The sequence below is a fragment of the Diadema antillarum genome, unplaced genomic scaffold, assembly GCF_040938485.1.
Source record: "Diadema antillarum isolate AM-2024a unplaced genomic scaffold, OU_Dant_1.0 seq00000403_RagTag, whole genome shotgun sequence".
Taxonomy (NCBI): Eukaryota; Metazoa; Echinodermata; class Echinoidea; order Diadematoida; family Diadematidae; genus Diadema; species Diadema antillarum.
Window position 1 is genome coordinate 151,406 of NW_027271393.1, and position 27,864 is coordinate 179,269.

The 27,864-nt window shown below is 39.2% G+C and overlaps 1 protein-coding gene across 3 annotated transcripts; it reads left to right on the plus strand.

Moving 5' to 3' along the window:
• Nucleotides 1-467: 467 nt before the first annotated feature.
• Nucleotides 468-24,478, plus strand: LOC139732186 (kelch-like protein 24). 3 transcript variants are annotated; one of them, XM_071643059.1, is made up of 2 exons: nt 468-595; nt 20,735-24,478. In XM_071643059.1, exon 2 carries the CDS (start codon nt 20,850-20,852, stop codon nt 22,995-22,997), a length of 2,148 nt encoding a protein of 715 aa, XP_071499160.1. In that variant the 5' UTR covers nt 468-595; nt 20,735-20,849; the 3' UTR covers nt 22,998-24,478. The 3 variants fall into 3 exon arrangements, with proteins under 3 accessions (XP_071499160.1, XP_071499158.1, XP_071499159.1); XM_071643057.1 differs by lacking the exon at nt 468-595 and adding an exon at nt 8,284-8,750; XM_071643058.1 differs by lacking the exon at nt 468-595 and adding an exon at nt 17,912-18,134.
• The last annotated feature ends 3,386 nt before the right edge of the window (nt 24,479-27,864 follow it).

Here is a 27,864-nt window from a genome sequence, read left to right on the forward strand (position 1 = left end):
ATCATTGACCGAAAGATCGGTCTGTATCTGTCCGTCGGGGAATGTTCCGCGGAGACTGCGTCTGGCTTCACGGATCCCTCCGTCTACGGAGGACAGCGTTAATGGCAAATATAAAAGAGTCCTCCGGACGGACGGATCTTTCTGTCTAGTGCAATCAAGGAGGTAAATTTACGGTACGAGTAAATTTTTACCTTCTCCTTGCTGCTGCAATACCCAGCATAAAATCATATAGGTGGGGCTACATTCTAGTTGTACGTTTAGCTTGACGATTGATAAGTTGTTATGCCTAAACGCAATACAAGTGTATGTTTCAAGGAAATCAAATGATAATGAATGGTGCAAGAAGTGGGGGCTATACTCACCATTTTGCATTTACGCCTGATGAAAATCAAAAGAAACAGTTGGGTGTCTCTTGCGAGCACGACACACTATCGGGTCGGGTGGGTGAGGGTCAGTAACTTGCAGCTGTAACGTTTAGGCCTATATCGTATGTGACGTTCTCTGTGGATCACGAGTGCGAGTACGAATGCCGCCGCCCATCGAGCCCTGAGAAAATGCATGAACGAGCCCTCTGGACGTGTCTTCTCAGTCCCAGGTAGGTGTGTGCACAATCATGTTATCTGTGTGTTGGGGGAGGGGGAGGGGGAGGGGATGGGTGGGGGGGGGGGGGTAGATGTGAGCGAGGGTGATGACGGTGGTGATGGGGGGGGGGGGGGGGGGTGATAGGGTATACCAAAGAGATATCTCTTTGGGTATTACTAGTACGTTGCACACTGTACCGATAGGTACACTTTTTACTCCATTATCGCAAATAGGGCAAATAGACAGCAAGTGCTAGAAAGACCATTTTACAAGCAGATCTCTAGCATGGTGATACTTGTTCTCGGTATATAGTGCTGACTTTAAGTTGCACATAAACACTCAGTATATAGGCCTACACATACAGATAAAGCAACGGAGAGACTAGAGATGTCGCAACATCCCAACAGAAGGGGCTTTTACAGTTGTTGAATATTATGTCTTTTGACGCAAAAACATACAGAACTTGAGCTATAAAATGACATTTTTTTTTTTTACTCATTTAAACTGCGGTTAGAAACGAGTGAAAATTCAGAACCTAAGTTCATAACTTTCTTATTATTTTAGGAAGTCATGCTCGATTTCGATAAAGCGTTCACCATATGAAGGTTCAGTTGATTTTACTCTGTTTGCTTCAAAAACTTGAGCAAAGACAGGCATTTTCAAGGATGGCACTTCAATGTGCGTTTACACTATAATGCATACATACCGAATTATGCATTAAACGTGGCCATGTGGAGTCATATATTATCAGCTTGAAATGCATGGGCAGCTAATACCTCGGTGGTAATAGTCATGATAGAGTGCAGACTTCGTTAATTGAGTCTGGTTGTATATAAGAAAACAAGAGCATCGACTCAACTTCACTTCTATTGGACCTTTCAAGATACCATTGCGTTTCTTTAGAGATGTATGATGTATGTGTTGATTTAGATTATTCATCGCAACCCTCCCCCTCAAAGAATACACTAACTCATATCTTTTAAAACTTTAAAATAGTTATTATCAATTTGACACAATTTTACAACCTGCATATACGCACATCACGTGCGGACACGATGTTGACTTACAAATGGCATGATACTGGCATATCAATATTTCCTCCAATGCAGTGGCGGATCCAGGCGGGGGCGCACCGGGCGCGCCCCTTTGATTTTTGCTAAAACAAAAGAAATAAAAAGAAAAATTGGGGGGGGGGGGACGTGCGCCCCTTTAATTTTGTAAAGGCCCCCTTAAGGAATTCCTTGATTCGCCCCTACAATGGCATGTATCTCTAATATTGATATTGATATCATAATTGGCGTATATCTTTTGTATAAATGTCTATCATGCTTATGTATCTATACACTTATAGTGTTTTGTGTATGTATCCATTGGACGTAGGCCCATTTACCGATGTAACGTATATGCATGCAAACAAAACAAATTTCAATTATCATTGGGCCATAAAATAAAAATGAATTCTACCTTAAATGAGTGCCCGACTTCCTGTTGCATTAAACAAAATACGATATTGATCGCCCATGACACAGAAAATCGGAAGTCTCCTCAATCCCTAATTTCATTCCATAATCTGCATGTCTTCATGAATGTTCCGACAGGCAAGCGATTGCAACCATACAGACAGAAAAATAGAGCAGGAATATTTAAATTGTTGAAAAAAGAAATGACGTAAAACTTGAATCGTTTAGGCTTGTCTCTTCGTGGAGTCAATTCGTTTCCACGTTTTTTTTATGGCTTTTATTGATACTCTTCGTTTTTATTTGATAGCTCGAGAGCTTTATCCTTCATGACGTCATGCATGATACAGTCGTGCGGCATGCTGAAAGTTTACAAGACAGGAATGTGCCACCATTTACATCACGACAAGACAGTCTCGTGGCTCAGTACAGCGTGTGGCATTTACTCTTCCTTTCGTTCGAGACAATGACGTCATTAGACAGATGAAGCGAATGTATCCATTAAACTGCAAAGAATGTGCAGTGAAGCTTACTGCAAATTGGCCATTACAGACCATCCAAAACCCGACTCGAGGCAATGAGACAAATTGTGTTCATGTCAATTAAGACTTGACTATCTATCAATGAACGTTGGTCTCGATCCAAGTTCCAATTATGGTAAGGAAAAGTAATAGGAGAGTTATGAGGGCATGACATCATTGCCCTTTCGGGTGGGGGGCGGGGGGGGGGGCATTTTATGAAGCATTTTGTCAGATTTTTTTTTCTGACAAACTGTTATAAGGTACTGAAATCCTTGCATCTGATTGGCTGAGTGCAATTTTGTCCGACAAATTTGTCGGACAAAACGCTTCATGAAATGCCCCCCCTAATTTGCGTATGAGACAATGACAAGTGTATAATCATTTTTGCGCGAAAACATGCAGGGCCTGCGTGAAAACTACAGAATTTTAGAGCTTGTACTTTTGTCCGCTCTTTGTGGAACTCTCTTGGTTTGACTTCTCGCTTCTTGTCAATTAAGCCTTTGGCACCATCAATCGTTCTCTTTAAAAACTATATCTCATTGGTATACGGGGGAAGCCTTGGGAGTGGTCGAGGAGGTGCACCTCGTTGGACTGACTACCTCTCTGACAGAAATTGATTCGTTTCATATCATGGTTTTGAATCTCATACTCTCTCAGATTCGTGATGTGTTTCACAGGGCTCGTTATTGGATGCTTTTGTTTGCTTTATACATTCATACTGATTTTCAGAGTTCACCCGATGAATGGTCTGTAATATTATTTGCTAATGATTCAAATCCTTTTTTTTTCACATCTTGGTTGAATAACAGACGATTGATTGTCATGGAAACTTCACAATAGTCACTCAGATATAAATTTTAATCAAGAATGTATACAGGAATTCTACGTAGATTGAAAAAAAAAATTCTTGTAATAATGCTGGTACATGTATACCATATTATACCTTAATTCTCCCATACCTTCCTCATTGTGTTCCTGCCTGGGACAGGTCATTTAAGCCATACCTTGATGATTTATAAGTAGTTCATTAGAAAGCAATGAGGATCATATATTTTGCATGTAGATTATCCCCGTTCAATTATATCCCGAATGGTAAAATGCTAAAGTGATTTATATCATTTTCATGTCTAAACTACACAAACAAGAAGTCCCATCACCGGCAGCGCAATCTATTTTGTTTGTTGAAAATAATAGTTTTCATCATTACCCTACAAGACAATATTCTCTTCATTTACCTCTGTTGAGAACCCAGGTCATGCAAAGAATAGTTATTAGTTCAGACTGGCCTCATATTTTGTATTCCTATGCCATCAAATGTAAAGCTATCCCCAAACTTTTTAAGAGCATGGCGTAATTAGTGTATGTTGAAATATATAAGTTACTATCAGAAGAAAAAAAAGTAGGCCCTATTGTTTGTTATGTCCATTTTCCCCACATCTTGCTAGTATTCGTCACTTAAGGTTACCAGTATTTGCATTCAAGCTATGTTTGTTTGTTTGTTTGTTTGTTTGTTTGTTTGTTGTTGTTGTTGTTGTTGTTGTTGTTGTTGGGTTTTGGGTTTGTTTGTTTTTTGGTGGGGGTTAGATTTCCGTCCATAATGGTTTATTGTAACATTTTTTTTGCCAGTTCAAGAAGAACTGTTCTAATACATTGTTTATACTATACATGTATTTTGTTAATGTTATCTAAATGTTGTTTCATTGGCGTATCATTTATCATCATTATGGAAAAACAAATTAAATCAAACAAAATCAAACGTCGCACTGAACACGCGGACTTTTCTTTAATACTCTTGTTTACTCTGATGTATTGCTTCTTCTACCCTTTCATGACAAGATAATTTACTTATCAAAATATAACTTATGTAATAATGAATGGCTTTCTACAATAGTCACATAAAACTCTGCAAACAGAAAGGGTTTATGTAGAATAGTCTCAAGTATATAGCTAGTCCTGTCCAGTGAGAGTGTATAGAAGGAAACAAAAACCCTTTTGAAGGACAGGCATCATATTAACGGAAAGAACATCGTTGACGTAATGCGGCAAAGTTTACCTCTAACGTATACTAATCTACCTTTAGTGATATGGACGATTAAAGGTGATGATGATTACCGACAATGATATCAATTGACAATTCTCGATATTGGCGGTGGCCAGGGGGCCCGGTGGCCAGGTGGCCCGGTGGCCCGGTGGCCCAAGGCCACATAGGAATTAATGTCGGGCCACCAAATTTCCAAAAAGGTTATGTTTTTGTGGCCGAATCAGGCGACTAAGATTCAAAATGGATCGTTAATATCCCGGGCCTCCAAATTTCAAAGTCAAGGTTTTTAGTGGGCCACCAGAGAAAAAAAAGTTAGTGTCGATCCCGGCAATAAGGTAGGCCTATAGCAATAATGACAATAATTATAGTCACTTTCTCACTTGTAGACATGGTTAGACACAAATAAACACACACACATATATACAATCGATACACACAATAGCTTCTGTCAAATATAAGATACGTGCCAAGTCTGCGCTTGCTGACGAGTGTGCGAGACTATAATCCTATATGATACAACATTCCTTCACAATGAGCCACATGAAATCCCTATTGGAAAATATGACTCACCTGTTAACCCGAAGACATTACAGTCAGCATTCCTTCAATCTTTAATTACGTGACGTCATATCTTAGGCCCCGGTCACGCAGACGCGAAGACTGGTCGCCGACCTCCAGCAACCCCAAAACACCGGCGACTATCGACAACCGTGGGTGACGAAAACCTCCAAATTCTCAAAAGTGTTGATCTGGAACTAGATGCCGATCTGTTACTTACCAGTTGCCGACTATTTATTTGCAAACATTTTACCTGTCAAGTTGTGTCATGTTGTGTTTCTCCTGTTTTGTTCCGTCCTGTCTTAAATTATTTTTGTGCTATATAAGTATTTGCAAATAAGTATTTCATAAGATTTTTTTAGTGGTTCACAATATACAAGCATGCTTTTTAGTGGACCTCTCAATTCTTTTTATTTTGTCAACTGAAGCATAACTTTGTATTTTTGCCGGTATGCATGTTTATCTTTATCTGTATCATTTATCCTTTGCAAAACCGAATGTATATGCTTAATATAATTCCTGATTTATTCTGTGTTATGTTTTGTTGGGAAAAAAAAGAATGAAAATAAATGAACAGAATTGAATTGAATATGTACCGGTTGTCAAGCGTCTTGCAAACGTTTTGTGATCAATAATTATGTGTGTTCTTGGAGACAAAGAAACATTGATGAAATAAAGGAATACATTTGGATAAAAAGAAGAAGCCGAGATACTTGGGAAACAAGGAAAGGAAGACAGGCACAGAAAGAGACTGAGAATTCAGCACGTGCCTGAGTATTGTTCAGCTGACAGTCTTCATGTTCCAATCGTTTCTTTCTATAAGATGCTCTATCCTGACGTCTTGTCAACAGACTAACCGACACTGAGCTCTTAATGATGTCTCCTGATTTATCACCTTGTGACATGTTGCTGCATAAACATGAACGCAATTCAACCTCAACCATAGCGAAAGAAGAATGGCCAATGCCAATGTAAGCAGTCCTATTTACATACCTAAAGCAACAGCATCACGCCAAACAGTATACGTGTAACGATAGGTCCGAAGCAAAAAAAAAATGATATATACATCAAACTATGTCATACAAGAAGAGCCATTAGCCGTGTGTTGTCAACGTCCTTCCGACGACAAAAATTTCACATACACCCAAGCAGCATCATTGGTTCCAATTTTTCTTAAAATTTCATCTGAAGACATCTGGGGACATTCAATGAATCGTTTTGTCAGATATTTCTTCTTTTTTTTCAGACAAACTGTTATAAGCTGCATATATCCTTGCATCTGATTGGCGGAGAGCAAATGTATGTCAGAGAAATAGCCGACAAAACGCTTCATGAAATGTCCCAGGTCTCAATCTAAGCGCGTAAATATATATCATGACTTTTATGACATTACACTTTGTGTGGACTTCAAAAAGACGTTTCTATCAGGCATCCTTGGACTTCATCTCATGTACTTCATGAATGTTGCATTCTGTCATTTTATGAAATTGCTGAAGTTAATGTTTAAGGTATGACTTTTCAGTTCGGACAGAACCGAACCTATAATCGGAATAAGGATACACCCCTCACCCAGAGAGAGAGAGAGAGAGAGAGAGAGAGAGAGAGAGAGAGATTATCTATGACGATTTGAAATCAAGATTACTGCTTTGAAGGACTATACTCCAATGAACAAATGCTTTGCCAAGACTTGTCGGCTCTGTTTGCACGCCCTCTTCTAAATCACACTGTTCTTCTAGGTGTCAGACGCTGTGCTTCTCTCTTCTGTTATGATCCCCTTACCCGGGCTGTTTACCATCGCAATTCTCTCAGCTGTTCGTCTACAGCTGATGTAGAGTCCTCATACCGCTTATTCATAACTTGTGACTATCAATTTCGATGGGCCACCCTCCTCATAACACCTACACACATTCCCACCTCAACGGAAGTGTCCATGTCAATCACTGTTTAAGAAACTAGCCAGTGAAAGGGGCGAGGCAGTTTTGAAATACAGCATTCGGAATGGTGGCCAGCGAATGATGCCTTCAGCCAGCCGGCAAAGGGACTGGCACACGGCGCATGTTTCTAACGCAGGGGCATAGCTGGACCTGTGACGTCACTGGTACGCTGCGCTCCATTTTAGGAATGGCGAGACCGGGGCGGGCAGGCGGGCGTTCACTATTCAATGTGTGATGGATGTTTGCACCTCCTGCTGATTTTATCGTCATCACTAGAAGGAGTTTACGGTCTGGGAGGAGAAAGGGGCGGTGCATGAATGCAGATCAAAATGAGTGTAGTAGTCATAACATTCTTACTCTGTTTAAAGATAAGCATCGTAAATCGGTGAAGGAAAGCTGTACTGATCTATAGCACCATCTCGAGAAACTGGCACCTGCTTACACTGTTGCCCGCTGTCTTTCTTTTCCCCCACTTTCTTTTGTCTTTTCTCAGTTTTCTCCAATGACAGAAGAGTGAAATGAAGAAAAAAAGGTAAGCCCAACAACTTTATTTGATAATCTGACAAAATTCTTTGTCATTGGGTTTAAGTATACCTTCGTACATCCACGAGACTTGTCCATTTCTCTGACATACTAGTTTGTAAATATGTTATTTAACTTAAGTATGTTATCTTTGTATTGTATCTTTGCAAAACAAAATTAAGTATCAATCATATTAGATCAGGTAACTTGTTTCCATTTTACCACTTCTTTTTGTCTTACACTTTATAATACTCCTAATCTATACAATTTTAAAAATTTGCAGTTTAGTATGAATATACACAGTATTTTTTTACAAAGATAATGCGTGTGTTTATTAATATTTTAGAATTACTGCAAGGTAATGTTTAAGGTTAACACTGAATTTACTTTGAAATAAAAAAAAAATAAACAACGTTGGATGTCGGTTGCAAAGATTTAGAGATTCGGTGGTGTGCTCCTTACATCCTCATCACCGAGGTTCCGATGTATGACTCGTTTTGTGGAGCAGACGATTGTTGCGATGACACAGTACGGTTCGAATTCGTTGGTCCCTCTTCTGCGTGACCCGACCTTTGCATGCCATCGAGCTGACGTCCACAGCCCCAAGATCCGCCTGCCCCCACGATGCACTCATTCCAATCGACAGGCTACACACGTCTGCATACCAGCACCTCAAACCTTGTTTTCATCACAAGATACTGATCACCACTCGGATACGTCGATGGCAGCGAGGCTCTAGCCGGTCTATTCTTAGTAGGTCCAAAAAGTGTTATCGTAGAGCTATTCCCTACTCCTACTCGGACCAAGAAGCGGGTGGCACCGCGATGCCAAGGCACCGCCGACGTATGCAGAGAGATAAGGGACCCGAAGAATTGTTGACGAGCCGCCGCGATCAAGCTGCGTGGAAGCTGTAGGAGATACGGCTTCAGGAAGTATTTACGGCGCCACCCCCACTCGCCCATCTACCGAGCTTGTTTGGTATGGTTGCGTAAATGGTCTCCTCCTTCGTGACCTTTGGGGATAGCTGACAAGAACCCTTACTACTCCCCGGCTTTCATACCGACGAGCTGGGTTTATTTTTTCTTCATTTCAGTTGGACCCAAGCCTCGGCCGTCACAAGACATCTTCTGCCACTGTAAGTCAACCTCTTCTTTATGTTGATGTTTTAATTCATCAAAATCCTCCTATCAAAGGGTGTAGATATTTCTACACGTACACTTTGTTTACTTCATCCTTACCTTTCAGTATAAGTGTCTGTGTGTCACGAGAGAGTGAAAGGTTTCTCGTAAAGATACTATTGTTTTCACATGCAGATTTTGAATATCTCGTGATGTTTCCTGTAATCATGGGTACTGAGTAACTTGTGATGCACAACGCAAACACAGAATGATCGAGTTGTACTTGAATGATAATTGTTTGTCCCGAGGTCAAAATACCTTTGATGGTTCCTTGTGACACTTGAATTGATATACCTATAAGAATGTATATGCTGTAGAGAATCGGAGTAAACTTGTCACAATTTCCAAAACGTAACACCAAAACTTCAAGACGTCTTCCCTCAGGATCATGGAACAACGGAACGGAAAATGTGTGTCATTTGAGGAGCAAGGAACCATGATATCACAAACTGGAATAAAAAGTTGGAACACCACACAGAGGATTATCCTGATGAATCTCACCAATGATGTACATAACAGAGAACCAGCTGCTGAATACCACTTAAAAATGGCACCACCGGAAATCATATACGAGATGCCAAACACGACGGGATACACGGGTAACCTCATGGTAAAGTGGGCAACGGACACATGTGCTCTTTAGACACTGACGTGGAACGTACCACTGCTATCGTCGCCGCCATACTGTGCGGATATGTGTTACATCGCTATAGGCCCTCCCACTGCGAGTTCAGGGAGACGGCCTCACCTGATACCAGAGAATGTCACGCCTGTTTTATTCGCTTCTGAAGCGAAGATACCGGCTTGACCATGGTCAGTAGGTTTCCTGGCGAGCTGTAGATTTGGCTATAATCTACGTCCATGGAATTATAATTACTCCTGGTGCGGAGGAGTTAAAGGACCGCATGAGATATGGGTGGGGTATATAGTTTGCTCAGTCGTGAGGCTGTATGACACATCGAATGCCACAAAAAATTTGAGACCTTCCAAACTGTATGAATTTAGCTAAGAGGTACAACGATGAATAATTATGGTCAGTTCCTTGTAGCCCGCGGGCAGCAAGTGACATACTTTTGATATATATATTCTTGATCTCTTGATATTTAGAAAAAAAACTACAAAAAACAGCAAAAAAAAAGTAAGGAGAACGTTGAATATTTTCATTGGTGGGTCGACATTGGCCTCTAAAAGCAATCAGAACGTGTTCGCTTACTATTCACAAGTCCGTTCTTTATGATGGAACAAGGATATTCTAACGAAAAATTTCAAAAGTGGAATCCAGCAGTTTGCAGACAAAATAGTGAAAAATTTGTAAAGTGAGTCAAGAACAATGTCTCGTGTCAGGGAGCAAATTACGTCGATTAAGGCGACGTGATATATATATATATATATATATTAATGGTGTGATCACGTATCTAAGTACGTATGATTCAAGTATAAACGCATGTGATGTGAAGGCTGTTATAAACTTCTACTCGGAGTTATTAAGTGTGTAACCAAGTATTTATGCTTTTGATGAGTATGAAGATATCACATCCTTGTGGTTGATATTCGACGGATGCAGGGGCAGGCAGGAATATTCAAAAAGTCATACAAAGAAGAGTCATTTTGTCAAAAGTTTTCTTTTCTGTGATGTTAATAACTGACAATAACGACGGTTAATCTATACTTCCAGGCTGTATTTTCAAACTTGCATGTAATGCGTGAAAAAACTTTTCTTCACTTTGGTATACATGAGGATTTTAAGACAGTGCGCTTACCACCCCTGTGCAGTGTTTTGAGAATGTCTGGCCTCTTAAATGATATCAGATGTCTTTCGCATCGCTTTCGCATTCCTATACAGCTCTGTGTAGGTCGTTAGAGATGACCCATGTGACCTTTCAATGCACGCCAACAAAAGACGGTGATTCATGCATAATGAATAATATTCATCAGTCTAAATAAGACACATATATCTTGCTCTTAAGATTTTTTTTTCTTTTTTGTTAGTCAAAGTTCGAGAACGCGTTACGCTTATGAACGAGAGCTTCTTATCCGTGCATATGCATGTTTAGAAGTTTCTGTTTACGTTGTACCTTTGCATGGGTGTCCATGTGTAAAGAAAGACATCGCGCTTGCCTTTCTAAATTACCATAATGACTTAAACCTTCTTAGAGTAGATCAGACAATTCTTTTTAACTTTTTAGCGTATATTTAGTATATCAACAAGAGTGCGTAAGGATGTACCGACCGAAAGCGCAAAATATTGTCCTAACCGTGATACATATTTCTTTGACGTTATCAATGTGAACATTGAAGAAATGGATGGTAAGGCAAACAAAAGAACAATTTGCTTCGAGACAAAATCTGTTAGAATATCACACAGGACAATCAGTATAAGTTGGATATGGCAGATTTATCAATGAAGTGTTATGACATTTCATGATTCATAATATTTAATGGTAAATTCACACTATTTTATCTCATGTATTAAAAACAAGTTTGTTTATATGATTTTACGGTATAGGATTTGTGACACCATACGTTGAAAGCATTGGAATAAAACATTGTCTGGTCATCGATATTGTGATTAATTATGTATATGCATATATATGTGTATGTATATTGATTGTATTCCATTATTTGCAATGATATTGATTAACTTATATACATCTGTAAGTTTTTAACTGTAGATAAACTATAGGCTATATACTGTATAATGCTCTGTGAACAACGATACAGACATTTTGCTCACCACAAACATCCTGCTCGCTTGTGTGGCATTTTTGAAATAGTTCGCATGTACGTGCGATCCCGCCGGGTTTGGGATGTCTCAGATCTTAACTGCGCCTTCTCTCTGTAAGATAGCCATATGATCTCTATTCACTGTGGAAGGATTTAGGTATGAAGTCCTAAAACTGTATAAGGTATTGACTTTAAAGTACACAATATGCCTTTCAAATAATGTCATCGCATATTCATACATAATATATATATATATATATACATATATGAATTATAAACATTGTATACATGCACTGTACATATATACATCAAAGGTATATAGTATACAAATATACATACACATATACCGTACGCGTGTATCTGATAATTTAACGCGTGTGGTCATGCAATGTCATATTGAGTGTCTGAGTGGTCTGTCGCATTTACCAGAACTTACCTATTTAAACACTTAACCATCATAAATAAATGCACACTGATAATTTTTAATGCAATATAATTAAAATATAATGAGAGTTGACTTTCGATAGCATTAAATAACATTTGAAATAACATTCAGAATTACACAGGCCTAAAAAAAGATTACAATATAGACATCAATGCTTTTCTGAAATGCTGATTTAATGGGTGATGTAGTACATATAGTATAGTATAGTTAGTGAGTGAATGAGATGTAAAATGTTGTGCGAGCCGGGAGCCTTTGAATACTCTGTACGGATTGATGGCGCTGTTCTTCATCATCATCATTATACACACACACACACACACACACACACACACACTGTGTTTGTGTGTTTCTGTATGCGTGTGGATCTGTGTGTGTGTGTGTCTGTACTCAGTACTAAGGTCAAAGTAGTAAAAGCTCTTCAGAACCCCATCATGGATTTTGATTGGTGCAAAACTCGATACATAGGTTCAAGAATATTCGCGGTTGAATGAAAATATCAAAAGTTTTCGATGAGGATCACGTTACTTTACTTTGCTCTCTTGCACGGAGCGTTTCCATTACTTTCGGGTTCGAAATACATCTACATCTAAGGTAGATAACGGAGGGATTTTCAGCAATGCACAGTCAATTTACGTTAATACCGGGATAACTTGAATTTGCTTATCATTGAGTATATCAACAAGCTATACAAATAATCTACCAGTTCTATCAGGGTTTTTTTCTATACCAATGCAGGTAAAAAGGGGAGTGAAATCTTTCGAAAAATATTGTGAATACATGTATGCAGTAAAACATTCATCGTGGTATGTTCAAAACGGTAGTATCTTAAATGGTTAATGACAATCTTTACTCTGTCAAGAAAGTGAAAAGAAATCATTACTCACAAAATGTTTGAAAATAATCTCACACAAACTTCATTCTGAAACAAAAGTTGCGGCAGCTGAACGAAATGTACATTTGTAAAACCATATTTCTATGATATCCTTCAATTCTTCACTATTGTCTTACAGAAAGAGTCAAATTGATCAAGTGCCCCCCCCCCTTCTCTCTCACTCTCTTTCATAGAAATCATGCAAGTGTGACGTCTGAATATACATATCTATGTAGAATTTTTCCCTTCAATTTTTCAATTTCAATTTTTCTCTTACTCTCGTGTATGTGTACATACATGTCATCGAGAGTAAGCATTTGTCATGTCACTATAGCCTGTCACCGACCCCCACCCCCAGTCAGTCTCGATTAATGGGAGCCTGCTTTTGCTGTGATAGGCCTTGGGCGGTCTTTGCAAGACAAAATGTATATAGGGACCGGATGTATCTCTGAAAGCTATCGTCAGCTGATATCCGATTTCACTCTGCATATTGTTGTACGTCCAAGAGTGGGAGGACGCCAACCTTTGTGCCACTCACAGTTAGATCACAGCTGAGATTTATGAGGTGATGAAGTCAAAAGAAACAAAAATGTCGTCAGGTTCTTACAGTATTACTAGTTCTGTTGGTGAACCCATCTTATGTAGCATTCTATTTGCAAACTGTATATATAGCTGTGAGTCACTCGTATTCAATTATTTATTAATTTCATGTACACCTGTACACATAAACACACCTATACATAGTCATAATATCAATGTTCCACAATAATTTATTTTCACTTGCCCAAAAGGAAATCCTACTTTAACGGAACTAGAAATAAAAAGTAACAATAATTTCTTCTAATTGGTCTTAGGTACCAATACCTTTTTATGGTATTTGAAGTTTGAGATAAATCTTGGTTTGAGAGCTGCAAGAGCTGTCATTTATTATGAATTCAGATATTTTCGCAACAAAGCTCAACAGAACAAGAGGGTGGGCGTTATTATCGTTTTATTGACATCTCAGAACCCTTTTAAAATATTTTTCATCTACTTTTTCTTCAGATCTTTTAGATGAAAAGATGAGGAGAAGGGCAGGAGGGAGCCCTAGTTTTAATGTCCATGATTTTGATGATAAAGTTATCCGATAATCATTTCTGTCTGTTGATCATACTGAAATACCTCAACGACTATAATCAGATTCAAGTCAGCGGGGCTAATTTTGTTGTTGATTTTTATGCGAACATATTCCATTCTATTCCATTCTATTTTATTTTGTTTTATTTTATTTTATTTTATTTTATTTTATTTTATTTTATTTTATTTTATTTCATTTCATTTTATTCTATTCTATTCTATTCTATTCTATTCTATTCTATTCTATTCTATTCTATTCTATTCTATTCTATTCTATTATATTCTATTCTATTCTATATTCTATACCTGATTGGCTCGCTGTGGGAATTCTGATTTTAAGATAGAAATTTTAGATTTTTACATTTCTACTTCCCATGACATAAGATTTCGCATGCTCCATGCAAGCGGACACACACACACACACACACACTCACACACACACACATATATATAAATATAAATATATAATATATATATATATATATATATATATATGCATATATATTTGTGTGTGTGTGTGTGTGTGTGTGTGTGTGTGTGTGTGTGGAAAGAATGCACATAAGGACACTCTGTCATTGGAAAGCATTCTGTACTGTAATGCTTTTTTTTTTTTCCGAAGAGATATATATTCATCGTTAGGTTCATTCCACTCTCTTTGAGATCCAGGGACTCAAATGAAATTACGGGGACATTCCAATCACCAGATATTGAGTTGCTCCCGCTGCTCATAACTACCTCATTCCACAGTCATTCCATGCAGTTAACATTAGTGTGCTCGGCAATGTTCTTGGTTGTTGGCACAGTAAAGTGCCAAAGGAAATTGCCTCACTTCTTACATAGGGCAACGTTCGCAAATGTAGCATGGTGAACATAGATCAGCGTGCATCACGATAAAAAGAACAGGTGCTTAACAGAATATGCGTTTACATCTATCTCAAGTCTTCTATGTACAATCATTCAGTGATATTTCAGTCTCTGCAGAGCTACCAAGTAACACAAACACACACACGTACATGCACACACACAAAACATAGATTTCCAACCACCTAAAAAATTCACATATTTTAATAATATTTTTTGTTATCAGAATATCAAATCCAAAATGTCAGATCACAAGATTGACAGCTTAAAAATGCTAAAGCTCCCTGCCGTAGGAGGGGTTTGGTACATCCCCCACACATACACACGCACACACACCCTCCTCTGCTCGGTCACTTTGATCCCTCTGGCACTGACAGTCCCGCAAAATCTCACACCTATAGTTGCTCTATGACCTTGGCATATCTTTCGCTGCTGTCTTCTTATAGTTTGCAAAGCAAATGATTTATACTACAGCAGCGAAATAACAAAATACTAGCATATGCTGAGCTGGTCTTGGGTAAGACGTGAAACACAGTAATAATGTAATATTGCGAGCACTCGCGTCGTATAATCGCCTACCTCCCTCGGGAACACATACCTATCGATAACATTGTAATGTCGATTAGATAAGGTCACGAAGAAGGCGGAGTCACGGGTTCACTATCAGAAGAGTGAAAGGCCATCAGAGACGGGACGGCATGAAACATGTTGCAATGTAAATGCGTACTTATAAACTGTGCATGTTCTTCAATGACGTTGTCCTGCGCTGACATTTCATTCTATTTGGTCTGGCTTCATCGTAATTATTAATTGCAATTCAATATTAAAGGACAAGTTCACCTTTATAAACATAAGGATTGAGAGAATGTAGCAATATTAGTAGAACACATCATTGAAAGTTTGAGGAAAATCAGACAATCCGTTCAAAAGTTATGAATTTTTAAAATTTTTGTGCAGCAACCGCTGGATGAGAAGACTACTGCAGTGTATGAATAACTTGCGTACAACAATATAAGGAAAATATAAAGAGAATTTCACAAAATTCCATCTTTTGAAAAAAAGTACACATTCCCCTGACTCGTTACCGACAAATGTTATGGGCAATATTATTCCCCCTGCCTTTAGAAAGAGGCAAGTCAAGAGCTCTTTTATTATGCGAAAAAAGTGATAATATGTTGAATTTTCTTTTACATTTTCTTTATACTGTTGTACGCATATGACTCACAAGCTGTAGTAGTCTCCTCATCCAGCGGTTCCAACACAAAAATTTTAAAAATTCATAACTTTTGCATCGATTGTCCAATTTTCTTCAAACTTTCACTGATGTGTTCTACTAATATTGTTGCATTCTCTCAATCCTTATGTTTATGAAGGTGAACTTGTCCTTTAACATGGTACGTGGTGCAGTATATCATTAATCCTAGGTATAAACAGGCAATGAATTATTATCCTATAAGGGACGTCTTTTACATGCAATTAATGCGGGCGTTTAAGAATGCATTGCTGTTGAAATCACAGAGTGTATGTATATTGCCTCGACCTCCATCCTATATTGATGGAAGACCTCACATTAGGGAATGAAAATCGTCCTTGACTTTCCCCCCTTTTTACTGAGCAAAATACACTGTCTAAACTAAGCTATCCAAACAGTCCACACGCTTGCACTCGGCGTATGCAGATTGTAAAGCGGTATCAACAATGTCAAAGGGAAAAAAAAATCATATTTCAATAACCTAGAAAAAATAAAAGAGTGAATGCAGGCATTTCTCCTGCAGAGATTGCCATGTTATTTATGACCACGAGATTTATGACCATGATAACATGTTAACTAATTTTTGGTAACTCTATTACTTTTGTAGCCTACAATATTCAGTGAATGGCTGCTGAGAATAAGCACTGCTCTTCTATCGAGGAAATTATTTAAGCTGTTTTGTTCAAAACTAATATGTTATTCAAAACGTATAGTTTGTACTCAATAAATGAGTGTTAACATTTATTGCTCATACATATTTTGCACAGAAATTTTCATCTGAACAGTGTCTGTCTATTGATTACATTGCTTTTTGGCCAGCCAGCATCGGCCGATTGAACGTAACAAAAAACCTGTACAATATCCAGTGGACGTGAAGACAAGTTTGATCCTCCCTGGGTCATCAGTATTCATCGCCTTCACAGCGGTTGCATTCTGCCCTTTCGAATCGGCGAAGGCCTTCTCTGCACCTGGGATTGTCCGATGCCATGTTGCATTAAAGTCGGAATTTGCAAAACGCGAGGGACTGCTAACTGTAGGAGGCAATCCTGTCAGAAAAAAAAAGAGGAGCCTTGTCCGTGTGATATGCATGGCAAAGAGGCTTGGTGTACCAGCAAACGTTCAACCCATTGGGCATGGAATCTTCCAGCCTATGATTATGATAATTCTGACATGAAGATTCTTCACGCTTCACGCTTGTCAAATCAGATAATTCGGAGGTAGATTGATAGTTCTCTGGACAATTTGGGATTTACTGCAATGATACCATGGTGATGGATTATGATAAATTTGAGAGAACGAAATGCATAATGGGTATCTTGTAGTTACACTTCTATCGTATATAGCAACTTGTGAAATTTTGTTTCATCAACTTGCTTGCGTTTCATCTCCCCGCGATAAAAGTGTATTGACTTTAAGTCATTCATCAGGGCAGGGCCTCCCCCTCTTCTTGTTTTCACTTGCTCGACGGGGCGTGCACTCATCCTTTAAAGTTTCAAGGAAGGTCACGGTAAGCGGCACTATAATCAAGGCTGACATGCGCATGTTGCTCCAATCATGGCCGCCAGTCTGCCTGCAGCAGAGGAATATTATGGCTTGAAAAATGGCTTGATACGCAGCATGGTAGGAGGACAAGGTTCCATACGACGCCCAACAAGCTAATGTATTACTGGGAGTACGAACGGTCGGATATAGGAATGGGTTTTTTCCCCTCGCCATTTACACAGGGAGCGTTCATCACCGGACATCTTGCATTCGTTTCCACGCAATTTTTACCGTGTACTCTTTTTCGTGGTGCATTGTCAAAGCGGAGTATATCCGTAACGAAAGAGGAGGAAAATGGATTGTAGGAACCCGCAGAATCGCCGCATTGCGGCTTTCATTGCCCTTCTCATACTCGTCATCACAATTGCGATTGTGATCATTGTCATAGTATCGTCATCGTCAAAGTCATCAGACACTTTGTCGACAACTACGCCGATGCCCCCATCACCCTCGGAAGAAATACCTCCACGGACCACGCCCATGTCCGAGTGACGATGGCTTTAACTGCACCATGTTGATACGCCTACCAAGTACGTTTTCTGCACCTAATCTTGTACGTTATCTGAAATACTCGCAGTGTTATGAGGGAGAAAGAGAGGATGGGTGCGATAACCTTTTCTCCCCCATTCATCCATCACAAAGGTTTGGAGAGTTGTCTCTTTCATAGCTTGTTTCATCTGACATTAATGATAGTGTCTGGTAAAGTGAACTCACGTGTCCCTTACTGTTTAATGAGATCGTCGGCACTCGCCACTCGGTTTCATGCTGAGTTCAACTGAGCATGACAGTTTGAGCATGTTGTTACGTAGCATAACAGACGTACTTTTTTCAGCTACCATGTCTGAAATATTGTAATGAATGGTAATCGGTCATTGCAATGTTTGTTGCGGTTGTTTTGAGACATCATGCAGTTTCGGTAACACGGTTAAGGTAATGCAGCGAAGATATACCCACTAATATTTGCAGCAACATCAATGTCACTGTTGACAGGAAAATCATGTAGCTGGAATTGTATAGGCCATGACTGTACGGTATGTGGTTTACTTGTTTGTTTCTTTGTTTGTTTTGTTGTTGCTGTTTTTGATGGAACTACAAGCGTTAGAATGTTGTTAAAGAGCACACGTATTTCCGTCTTAAGCGCTGCCACGTGGACGGCTGTATGGTGTCTGAGCTAGAAAGTCTAACTCATCATTGTTCATCGATTGTTTGTTTGAATATGTGATCACATGTCACCTAAATCAAGTATATCGTGCGTACAGAAGCATAATTTTGCAAAGTGATGATTTAAAAGGAACGTATACAATAGGTGCATAATGTGGTTAATGGGCATCATCTGTAGTATGACACACAGCATTATGCTAGGGAAAGAAAATGGAAAGGAAGCTCCTATTGGCTCTCATCCGTCATTTATCTTTCATGAATGAATTTCTTGTCAACATCTCATCTATTCTGTTTTTGCAACAGATTTGTTGCGTACTTATATCACAATGACAAGTTTCAACTTATGTAGATGAAAAAAACTTGCAATATCTAGGTGATAGTTTTGTGAAAACCTGGTCTTAAAGGGGCATTCCAGACGATTTTCATAATTTCACATCATGGAGTACATAAATCGAAAGCTCCATGTATAGATTTGTGGAATTTATGGTGGTCCTTGAGCAGAGAAATCAATACTCTGAAAAAAACCAAAACAAATTACACTGAACAGTGATGATGACATAGGAGCCTCATATAAGATTATTTCAGAAATGTAGCTATGTAATACCATTACATTACCACGTGCTTAACAAGTTTACCTGTGTAGAATTTATGCATGCCATCTTCTTTTGTTCTGCTTCCTTGAGCCCCAACTCATGCATTTTTATAGTGAGGCTGCCATGTCATCATCCCTGTTCATAGTAATTTGTTATAAATTTTGAAAATATTCTTATTTCTCATCCCAATCACTATAAATTCTGAAACTCTGTACCCAGTATAACCAAAATATACAGTTAACAACAAAATTATTCATACCCCTGAGAAATTATTAGCTTTGAGCAGATTTCTTACAAGTGAAGGATGGAGTGATGGTGATTGGGCGTTAACATTTTACTCTTATTCGTCCTCTATAAATTGACATTAATTCCAGTTTCACCTCATTTGCATAACAATAGAAATGTTGGAGATATAACACCCAATCACTGTCACTCCATCCTTTACTTGCAAGAAATCTGCTCAAAACTAAAAATTTCCCAGGGGTATGAATAATTTTGTTGTTATCTGGACATAGTTGTTCATATGTAAAAGTTTGAAAATCATCCGGAGATCTCCTTTAAAAGAGGTTAAATCTACGAATTAATGTATGGGAAAGTACACCCGTATTCATATACGTATGTAACTGAAAGAATTTGGAGATGGGTGTGTGTTATATCAATTACCTGATGCAACAGTTGATTATCTTATTCAGTCTTTTGTACTCTTTGAAGAAAATGTATCATGCAACGTAAATTTTAATAGAATTTAAAATAAAGTTTAAAGATCAAAGAAAATCGACGTTACATTTTAAATCTAGCAGTGCCGAACCAGTTTGCAGCTTGATGAAACATTGAAAAATACCTGCTAGTTTGAATCCCATTCGTGTGACATTCGCTCCTCTACGGTGCAGTGGAAAGTTGCTAGAATTGTTACACTCTTTAACTCTTAAACATAACTTATAGCCACAGACTATATTTCTGTTAATAATGTCAATAAATTTTTGATTTAAAGTTCCTAAGAGACAGAGTACTATTAGAATCTGCTTTTCCGTAAGCAGATTGTATTTTCTATACAGCGGCAATTCGTCTATAAACTATGAAATGAATGGTAGTGATGTCTCCACTGTATTTCCTGTATCGTATTAGGCATACTTGAGTTTAATTTCAAAGATGAATCGTAGTATCAGATTTCAATCATTTTTGCGGGTTCTCAGCTTCAACTTCAGTTAAAATGTCATGGGCGTAAAGTGTGAACCTCGTTCGTTGTGCTTTCAAACGAGACTTCTTTACCTGCACTAACATTTTATACCGTAGGCCTTACGTGTTATTATTATGAAATATCTGTGAGTGCCTTTTTAATCACTTCATATATATTGTTTGATTGTTCTTTTACACAGATCCCACCGGTTTCATCCTTTCTTCTCTCCGTAGCAAACACAAGAAACTTTCTTCTCTCCTGGGTACAACTTCCTCGGCCTCACGATAGGGACCCCGTCGCGCCGCAGACGTAACATGACAATTGCTGCCATGGAGACGTCTGCATCCCTCCTCGGTGGTGGTGGCGACGACTATTCGTACTCCTATCGGGTCCGTGACCGTCGCAGCATTTCAAGCAGCCCTACTCCGTCAACGACATCGAGTTCGAGTCATTCGTCTTCGGGCTTGTCGTACTCTTCGACGACATCGTCATCCCCATACAGCAGCGGCAGCTCCCATTCGACTTCAAGATCGTCATCGGGTCAATCAGGCTACGGTGGATCTTCAAACTACAGTGGCTCATCGTCTTCCACTGTAGCGCTAGCATCGATGTTGGCCGGCATAGAGGTGGTAGGGGAGAAGCATGCTGCAATTATCGAGCGACAGGGCAGCAAAGCAAAGCTGCGAGCAAAGCTAGAAACACAGGACTCTCTTGACAATTTTCCTGATAAATATCAGTTTGAAGATAATAAGCATGTGGCAGAAGTTGTTCATGGACTGAAGTCTTTGTATGAGCAAGGTGCACTGGTTGATGTTACGTTGATAGTCGATGACGAAGAGTTTCCTTGTCACAAATGTGTGTTGGCAGCCAGCAGTCCCTACTTCAATGCCATGTTCACCACCAACTTGGCTGAGAGCAGACAGAGTAAAATCCGCCTGATTGGTATAGACGCCCCTTCGATGCGCCTCATCCTGGACTACGCCTACACATCACAAATTGAAATCAATGAGGACAATGTACAAGGATTAATGCTTGCGGTCAACATGTTCCAGATGCCTACACTGCGTGATGCCTGCGCAAGGTTCCTGGAAAAGCATATCACCGTAGGAAACTCTATCGGCATCTACTTTTTTGCTGTTGCGCACAATTGCGAAAAGCTGGAGGCACTTGCTAAAACCTTGGTCATGGACAACTTTTCCGAAGTTTGTCGAGAGGAGGAGTTTATGAGCCTCAGCAAGGACAAAGTGATTGATCTCATTTCCAGAAATGAGCTGAATGTTGACAAGGAAGAGATCGTGTATGAGGCCGTGATGGCGTGGGTCAAGCATGACCCTGAATCTCGCCGTTCCGACCTCGCCGATGTAGTTGCTCACGTTCGCTTTGGCCTTATCAGTCCCTACTATATCCACGATGTGGTTGAGCGGGATCGCGTCGTATCGCACAACAAGGGATGCCAGCAGATCATTGACAGTGCCTTGCAGTATCACGTTTTGCGTGACAGACGCCAGGATCTCGACTTATCCAAGGTCAACACAACTGCGCGCAAGGGAATGCCGTTCGCCGATATGTTCGTCTTCCTGAGCAACACGAGCGAGATGTTAAGCGATATCAACAATCCGACAACGTACCGCGTAAAGGCGCTGCCGGAGCTCATGGAGGATGCGGAGAGCGTCATCACCGGTGAGAACAGCATCTACGTCATGGCACGGCAACCGACGGAGTTCAGCGGGCGACGTTTGTATTCCAATCGCAGAGGCGGTCTATTTCTCTACGATCATTTCGAGAAGAAATGGCTTCCGCGTGCCGCGATGAACGTCGCCCGCTGCAACTTCAGTATGGCGGTGTTAGATGGTCTGATCTATGCTGTTGGGGGTAGTGATGGCGATGACGCTCTTGCGAGCGTTGAGTGTTACAATCCTACCACCAATATCTGGAAACAGATATCACCAATGCCGCAAGCTGTCAGGTTTGGTCACAGGGCCGTTGCTGTCGGAGGACGTCTCTACTGTATCGGCGGTGAATCCGAAGACACTGTCCTTGATGGACTCTACTGCTACAATCCACGACTCGACACTTGGGAGACCGTAGCCAACATGATTCTTCCTCGTACCTGTGCTAGTGTCGCCGTCACCAATCGCGAGATCTACGTGATAGGCGGAAGTGTGGCCATGGGTGAGGTGGGACCTGAAAACATGTTGAAGTCTGTCGAGATCTACAACCCCGACAACAACGAGTGGCGCTTCGGACCGGAGTTGCAGGAGGGTAGAATGTCCTTCGTCACCGCTGTCTTGAATGGAAGCATCTACATCTTTGGAGGAGAAAATGGGATGGAAGACTGTGAGGCGGAAGTGTGGCGGTTAGAGCCTGGTCAGTCGTCCTGGGTGGAAGACAAGGAAACGTGGCCACCTTTGGTGTCTCCATATAGCTGCGTAGTAGGGCGAATGTCTAAGGACTCGGAATAAAAAGTATCTGCATTTATGCTTGCAAATTATGTTACAATCGCAGCGTCATAGTAGTTGTTCTTGAAATGAGGACAATTTCATAAGGTTGTTGGTTTTTGTTTTTCATTTTGTTCCTTGGTCATTTCTACTTCTAACACCAGGTGATCTGAAATTAACCCATTATCTTAAATGGCCTTTTGAATTGGATTCTCAAACTGGAGTTTCACGTTAGCTTAATTGTTGTTTAATCCCCATGTTTGGATGTTCTATCTTGCAAAGTATAGGGTAGATTGGTGTAAATATACATTTGTCATAGAGACGTATGAACATTCTACTGTTTGAAGCTTAATGTCTCATTTTCGCCCTTGACTGCATGCTTCTGAATCCATCCAAGTAACTTTGAATCTTTTTCACTGGTTGTAATGTCTATATCTTTATAAGTATGCCATCCTGAAATTATTCATTTAAACTTTTGTACTTGATATGAGGTTCTAATATGCTTTCCCGTTGGACTGGACATATCAGATACCCATCCCAATAATGTACCATTTTCAGGGCAGTTGTATGATTGTAATGTATTTACTCTCTCTTTTTTTAGTCGTTGTTATTGTTGCAATAATCGCATATAGCTTTCGCAGTTCTGTTGATATCGGTGGAAATAAGTGAGAAGGGTTGGAAAGTTTAGATCATGTATGGTATGAGTGCTCTAACACCGTCACTATTTCGGCTTTGATTGAAAGGTATTTTAAATTGAAGATTTCGCAATCTGCGCATCTGCTTCAAAAAGCTCCATGACCAAGATGCAATTGGCCATGATTTTAATGTGGTAAAGAGTAGGGAATTGTTTTGCTGATGTGGTGGAGTTGACACTGTTAATGGTACGTGACAATGATCGGCGGCATCATATCAACTCGAAGTCACGATTCAAAGAGAGTACGGGCTAATACAACTGTAGTGTGGAAACCGTTGGATTAGCAAGAAAGTTATTAAATGCAAACCTGTATTGAAATCAGAAATGTAATTGGTTAAGGAATGTGGTTCGAACTCATGTCGTCCTAATGGAATAAGTGACGAGATTTGGTCCATAAGGACAGTAAGAAGAAAAAAAATGAGACGCTTACTTTTTTGTTACTTGGTGTAAAGGTTTGTAACTTTGTGAAAGTCGGTCTTACTCGCTAAAACATTGTTTGAACATACTCACCTCTCGTAGCGCATGGTAGTTCGTGTGACATATAAGAGCATTTCGTGTTATTTATCATGAAAACGAAAAAAAAATAACCTTAGCCATTTCTACAGGTACAGTTGGCGATAATCCAGAAAATATGATGAAAGTCATCATAAGATTGCAAATGATTGTGACAACTATCGTTTTTAATGAAACATAATCTTGGTGCTGTCTTTAGTATTGTTGTCCTATCATCGTCAGAATTATTCTTTTATCTTTCAAGGTGTTTACTGATGTCCTTTGATATCTATTATTGTTTCATGACCACTGCAAGACAAAAGCAACATCCCCCCCCCAAAAAAAAAAAAAAAAAAAAAAAACACGATGTTGAAACCTGGCAGTTTGAATGGTCTTGACCTGAAAGTCGACTTCTCACATAATTACACTTGTCTACCCAAAATTCATCATAGATATCACATCACAAGAATTCCTCGAGCAAAATTAGCATGTCTTCTTTTGTATTGTATTGCGAACACACGACAGAAAGCTTTTCTTGGTTGTTATATAGGCAATATATTTCAATTCTTCGGCTAGCTAATGTATTATCGAGTATAATCAAATGCAATTTTTAGTCATACCGCCGCGTAATTTGCATGTTTTCCTACCCAAAAATTCGCAAGTTTATAACATGGAACAAATCACTGCTATACTAGATTATTTGTCAGATGGCGAATATATTTCCGTTGTATTCACCCTTTTCGTATAGCTAGCCATAACCCTGTCCAGTATATATGGAGCTATGTCACAACTTGTTCGACTTGTTTACATCATTGTACGTTACTGTAAGAACGCATTTTGGCCTTTACAACCTCTTGTTCAAGCAATAACAAAATGATTTACCAGTACTTGTTTACGTAAGTATTCACATTTCTGGATATTTCCCCGAAGGACGTACAGCCATCTAGTCATTTATTTATTTCATCTGTTCATTGTAAATACGTTTCGATACGTGAAATCTGTTGCTTTGTCAGGAAAGCCTGGAGTAAGGATTCTGCTTGTTAGAAACATTCTTTGTCAGTAGTTTATGTTTAAAACTTGAAGAATTTTGTATAAGCCCGTTTCTTCATGCGAACAAAATCGCCACCCCTGTCAAAAGTTGAAACCATTCCATTAAAAAGAATTGAACAAATCGATCATGAAATTAGGTTTAAATAAGACACAAACCCTTTACAGTTTGATAAGGCTGATCAAATAGTTTTGCTCTTTGAAAAGTTAACGCTTTCGAGTTTTCAAGATGTAAAAATGCGGAGAATCATAATATGTACTGCTACATGGATATATACAATCAAATATGGTCTATCGAACTACACTTTGTATATTGACCAAAACACTTTCGATATCACCGGCCTTTCAATATGCCAGCTTATCACGCGAACACGAAAACGTAGTTTACGATAGGTAGTTGAGAATAATCAAGAAAATGTACCACTTACCGCTAGTACCCGTATTGTGCTCAAGGAAAAACAGGTTCGCAGTGTCTTTACAGACAATCGTAATTGTGCACTTGAAAACACCACAAAACAAAACAATATCACTTACATTTTGTTGCGGGGTTGCAATGGGAACAAAATAATAACATCTGTGACATGTGACGTCTTCATTTGAAAGTGCTTGTAACATTAATGTTCGGTTATTTGTAGTTGCATAAGGTCGAAAATATTCTTTAATTGGTCATAAACGTGGAATCGTCTGACAGGATAAGGTGATTACACTGTAGCCGTAATGGTGTCGTCGTATGCATAGTGTGTCAATGTCATAACATTCATTCATTCATGTTAGTATACAATAAACGACTGTTGCGCACGAATGTTGTTCCTGTGTTGGTCAACTGTGTGTTGATTATGGTGTAAATTTTGTCCTGTGCTATCAATACTATTACGCGTTGTAATATTTACCTTATCAATCATCTCTAAGTAAGTTATGGAGTTTCCAGTCGCTTCAGGACACTACACTGAAGCAAAAACCTTCAAAACAACTTCTCCATCCAAAGACAGGTTGCCTTTTAACCCACATCGCCATATAGTTTATAACTATTTGCTTAAATCTTATGTGCTTTTATACTCAATTAACGATAAATTTACCCTGAAATAGTGATGGTGTGATGGTGTATGCACTTGATAGTTTTCTTCTATTTTCGTTATATCACACCGCAGACACTATGGAATGGATAACACAGATACACATGTACACGTGTGTAGAAGTAACAGAGAGCACAACTGGCTCAAAAACGAAGGAACGTATGAAATGTATCTCGGCTAAATGTCAGTGAATAAATTACCGACGTACATGCCCCAAGCCTTGTAATTTCTATCCTGACCACAATTTATCGGGGATACGTGTCCCGTTATCAGTCCGTGAGAGAAGCGCATTTTGTTTCTCTGCATAAGTGGATTTATTCTGCAAGCATAATCTCACTCGAAGTACCTTGATTCTCGGGTTTGTCTTTTTTTTTATAATGCAAGCAGATCACTTTAACCATATAATTATGTTGCAAATGTGCGGCAGCAGATACATTAGGCTATATCGCAATAAAGACTTACGAAGCAAACACATTCACATGCAAACTTACTGAGCATGCAAAACACTGAGTAATCAGACAGCACACAATCATGTAGAATTTAATAAAGATGCCTATGATATGGCGCAAATACACATGCTGAGATGATAAGCTAAAGAGTAATGCAGTCATAGCAAACGCTTTTCTGTATATTGGATTTATTGATTGGTTAATACCCAAGTTTTGATCTGATGTTCCAAACTAGCTTGTGAGCGAGATAATAATCGGTAACAATTAAGGCCTTCTGATTACAATATTCTGTGAAGCCAAGACCTATCGATACACTATATTATACTATGTGAGCAGAACAGCTCCTTATTTGCGGTCATCGCATAATGATGCGCTGCGGGACCACTAGATTACATCTAAATCGACTTAAGCTGCATGAGGTAATCAACGCCTACGATGTTGCAGGGGGGCAATCTCGGTTACACACACACACACACATCCAACAAAAAACAACAACTACGATTTCGTGACTTTTGAAAGCCTTACGTAAATTCATCTTCTTCCTTTTCCCTTATTGTGTAGTTGGAAATATAGAATAAATATTGAAGACATGTCTTCTATCATTTTTATCATTTGGTGTAGGATTTTCTAATGGGGTCACATTTCCTGCTTCATACAATGATTTTTAAGTAGCCAATCTTTCTCTTTCCTGCAGGGATCTGATGTCACTGGTATGGCATCTTATATGAACGCGTCATGCCAATCACCAACACCATGTTGAAGATAGATTAGGTAGCCTAGAGCAGCCCTGGTAAAAGAGAACCTTGGCTGTCATCTGGCTAACTCTACATTTTCTTACTGACTTGTTTTCTGCTCGCGGTTTGGGTATTAGTTCATCACATCTGAAATATGGGACAATGAGAATACAATATCCGCAGTACACGGCATGCCCCAGTTTTATAAGAGATAAATACAGGTGACCCTGGCACGTATCTTTTTCTCAGTATGAACAACGGCAAAGGTCTCAGAGAAGATTTAAAAGTTCATAACTGGTATCCTCGACATTTTTGTCAACAGTATCATACTATCATCCATTGTAATACTCAAATTTTACTGATTAAGGAAAATGATTTATGACATGCAATGAGAAGCACATT